The sequence below is a fragment of the Corvus brachyrhynchos genome, unplaced genomic scaffold (assembly GCF_000691975.1).
Source record: "Corvus brachyrhynchos isolate BGI_N302 unplaced genomic scaffold, ASM69197v1 scaffold215, whole genome shotgun sequence".
NCBI classification, from domain to species: Eukaryota; Metazoa; Chordata; class Aves; order Passeriformes; family Corvidae; genus Corvus; species Corvus brachyrhynchos.
The window spans coordinates 41,305-45,070 of NW_008237887.1; the positions used below are offsets into that span (position 1 = coordinate 41,305).

General features: G+C 55.4%; 1 protein-coding gene and 1 long non-coding RNA gene across 2 annotated transcripts in view; both read right to left on the reverse strand.

Moving 5' to 3' along the window:
• Window positions 1–3,766, reverse strand: part of ARHGEF10L (Rho guanine nucleotide exchange factor 10 like) — a 31,134-nt gene that overhangs the window by 5,421 nt on the left and 21,947 nt on the right. Inside the window, exons 15-17 of the mRNA XM_017732686.1 lie at window positions 3,561–3,737; window positions 2,497–2,597; window positions 514–818 (exon numbers count right to left, since the gene is read on the reverse strand). Of these exons, the coding sequence (XP_017588175.1) occupies window positions 514–818; window positions 2,497–2,597; window positions 3,561–3,737 (583 nt within the window). The remainder of the gene's footprint in view (window positions 1–513; window positions 819–2,496; window positions 2,598–3,560; window positions 3,738–3,766) is intronic.
• LOC108446340 lies at window positions 1,629–2,490 on the reverse strand. Its single transcript, XR_001861507.1, has 3 exons — window positions 2,346–2,490; window positions 2,267–2,278; window positions 1,629–1,839 (listed from the first exon to the last, which is right to left on the reverse strand). It is a non-coding gene; the product is annotated as an uncharacterized LOC108446340 (long non-coding RNA).

The following is a 3,766-nucleotide window of genomic DNA, read 5'->3' on the forward strand; positions in this document are numbered from 1 at the left end:
GCGGGAATTCCCAGAATCTGGGATCCAGCCACAATCCAGCTGCTATTCCCGACTTTCCAAGGTGGATTCCATCCATTCCTGCCTTCCCAACTGACTTCTCCAGCCCCTCCAGAGCGGGATTCCTCCCAAAACAATGCATGGGAAGATGCGACGGAGAACCCAAATCATCCCAAACAGCCAGGATGTCCCCAAAATTTGGGGTCCAGCTGCTATTCCCGACTTTCCCCCTTGGATTCCATCAATTCCTGCTTTTCCAACTGACTTTTCCAGCCCCTCCAGAGCAGGATTTGTGCTTTTCCTCCCAAAATTCTGGATCAGAGGGAACGAGGGGATGGAGAACCCAAACAGGCAGGGGTCAGGGGGAACCCCAGAATTTGGGATTCAGCCACAATCCAGCTGCTATTCCCGACTTTCCAAGGTGGATTCCATCAATTCCTGCTTTTCCAGCCGCCTTCTGCAGCCCCTCCAGAGCAGGATTTGTGCTTTTCCTCCCAAAATTCTGGATCAGAGGGAATAAGGGGATGGAGAACCCAAATCAGCCCAAACAGCCAGGATGTCCTGAATGCAGTCCCCAAAATCTGGGATCCAGCTGCTATTCCCGATTTTCCCCCTTGGATTCCATCGATTCCTGCCTTTCCAGCCGCCTTCTGCAGCCCCTCCAGAGCGGGATTTGCGCCTTTCCCGCCCGGCTCTCACCTGCAGATCCAAGGCTTTGGAGGAAAAGGCGGGAATGTGGCAGGACAGGATGGGACACCAGAAGGGAGCTTTGCTCCTCTTGTCCTCGTCGGGACAGAGCCAGCCCGGCTGGTTCTCCTCCCCTGCGGAAAACCGGCAGCGCCGGGATCAGCCGGGCCCCAAACCCCTCCTCGGGGCTCCCGAGCCGCCGTTTTCCGGGGATTCGGGATGCGCCTCCTCCCCTCCTCCAAGTTCTTGCGGCGCGGAGGCAAAAAAATCCCCCGGAAACCGAAGAAACGGGAAAAAATTCCATCCGGCCGCGTCCCCTCGCGGCAGGCTGGGACACGCTCCCATTTCCAGCTCGTGGAGAATTCCCAGATTTTTTTGAAAAACAGGGAAAAGCCAAAGTGTTAAAAGCCAGGGAATCCCCGAAGATTGCAGCCCGGGGCGATCCGAGCGCGCCAAGGGAATTCCAGATTTTCCGTGTTTTCCTCCATGGGATTTCCCTGAGGGAGCTGGGATGGGAGCAGGGACTGGGGATCGGCAGGAGCAGGGGCGGATCCTCCTCCCTGATCCAGCCCAGCCCATGGGGAACGGGGATCCCCCAGGGGGCGGCTCCAGCCGGGAGATTCCGGCCGGGAGCAGCAGATCCCAGACACAGAAGCGACAAATCCCGGCAATTCCAAAAACCAAACGTTATCCGGAACCCCCAAACCTTCTCCAGAACCTCCCAAACTTCTCCAGATGATGTTCCCCAAAACCTTCTCCCAAATGTTCTCCAAAAGGTCCCAAAACCCTTCAAAAACTCCCCAAAACCTTCTCCAGAACCTCCCCAAACTTCTCCAGATGTTCCCCAAAACCTTCTCCCAAATGTTCTCCAAAAGGTCCCAAAACCCTTCAAAAACTCCCCAAAACCTTCTCCAGAACCTCCCCAAAAACCTTCTCCAGAACTTCCCCCAAACCTTCTCCAAAAGCTCCCAAACCCCCCCCCAAAGCCTCCAAACCCCCAAAATCTCCCAAAGCATCCCCAAAACCTCCAGAACCTTCCCCAAAACCTCAAAGACCTTCTCCAGAACCTTCCCAAACCCTCTCCCAAATGTTCTCCAAAAGCTCCCCAAAACCTTCTCCAGAACCTCCCCAAACCTCAAAGACCTTCTCCAGAACCTTCCCAAACCTTCTCCCAGATGTTCTCCAAAAGTTCCCAAACTCCTAGAACCTCCCCAAGCTTTTCCAAACTTTCCAAACTTTCTCCTGAACCTTCCAAACCTTCTCCCGAATGTTCTCCAAAAGGTCCCAAAACCCTTCCAAAGCTCCCCAAACCTTCTCCAGGACCTCCCAAACTTCTCCAGAACCTCCCAAAATCTTCTCCTGAACCTCCCCAAACCTTCTCCAGAACCTCCCAAACCTTCTCCAAACCTTTTCCAAAGCCTTCCCAAGCCTTCTCCAAAAGCTCCCAAACCCTCCTGAAGCTTCCCCAAAACCTTCTCCAGAACCTTCCCCAAACCTCCCAGACCTTCTCCAGAACCTCCCCAAAACCTTCTCCCAAATGTTCTCCAAAAGGTCCCAAAACCCTTCAAAAGCTCCCCAAAACCTTCTCCAGAACCTTCCCAAAACCTCCCAGAGCTCCTCCAGAAGCTCCCCAAAAACCTTCTCCAGAACCTCCCCAAAACCTTCTCCAGAACCTCCCCAAAACCTTCTCCAGAACCTTCTCCAGACCCTCCCAGACCTCCTCCAGAAGGTCCCAGGCCTCCTGCACCACCTCGGCCCCGTTTCCCGTTCCCCGCCCGGACCGCGGCTCTTCCCGGGACAGGCGGGACTCACGGAGGCCGATCTTGGCCAGGTGCAGCCGGTTCACCCAGGAGATCTTGCTCAGGGGGCTGGGGGTGATGAACACCACCATGACGCTGATGGGGCGCCCGGACCTGCGGGGACACGGCCTTCAGCCTCCTCAGCCTCCTCCTCCTCGTCATCATCATCCTCCTCCTGCTCATCCTCATCATCATCCTCCTCACCATCCTCATCATCATCATCCTCCTCCTCATCCTCCTCCTCACCATCCTCCTCCTCATCATCATCCTCCTCATCATCATCCTCATCATCGCCATCATCATCATCCTCCTCATCATCATCATCCTCATCATCATCCTCCCCTTCATCATCTTCCTCATCCTCCTCGTCATCATCATCATCACCATCCTCCTCCTCGTCCTCCTCTTTCCCCTCCTCCTTCTCCTTCTCCTCCTCCTCATCATCATCCTCCCCCTCTTCATCACCATCCTCCTCCTCGTCCTTATCTTCATCCTCCTCCTCCTCCTCATCTTTCTCCTCCTCATCATCCTCCCCCTCATCATCATCTTCCTCATCCTCCTCTTCATCGTCATCATCACCATCCTCCTCCTCGTCCTTATCTTCATCCTTCTCCTTCTCCTCCTCCCCCTCATCATCTTCATCCTCCTCCTCATCCTCTTCTTCTTCATCACCATCCTCCTCCTCCTTCTCCTCCTCATCATCCTCATCGTTCTCCTCCTCATCATCCTCCTCTTCATCCTCCTCCTTCTCCTCCTCTTCATCGTCTTCCTCCTCCTCTTCCTCCTCCTTCTCATCCTTCTCCTCATCCTTATCTTCATCGTCCTCCTCCTCATCCTCCTCATCATCATCTTCATCCTCCTCCTCCTCCTTTTCTTCGTCATCATAACCACCATCCTCCTCCTCCTCCTTCTCCTCCTCCTCCTTCTCCTCATCCTTATCTTCATCTTCCTCCTCATCATCCTCCTCCTTCTCCTCCTTCTCCTCCTCCTCCTTCTCATCCTTCTCCTCATCCTTATCTTCATCCTCCTCCTCCTCCTCCCGGTCCAGGACAAGCCCACCCCCATTGCCCAACTCACTTGTCCGGCTTGCCGGGCAGCAGCAGCCGCAGGCGGCACTTGTTGGCCGAGTGGATCTCCTCCTCCTTCACCTTCATCATCCTCTGCAGGGCCAGGCACCAGTCCTGCGCCACCGTCATGTTCAGGTTCTGGAGAACACCGGGGACGGTCCGAGGCGGCCGGAGGAGGAGCCGGCAGCTCCCGAGGAGGGCCCCCGCCAACGGCGC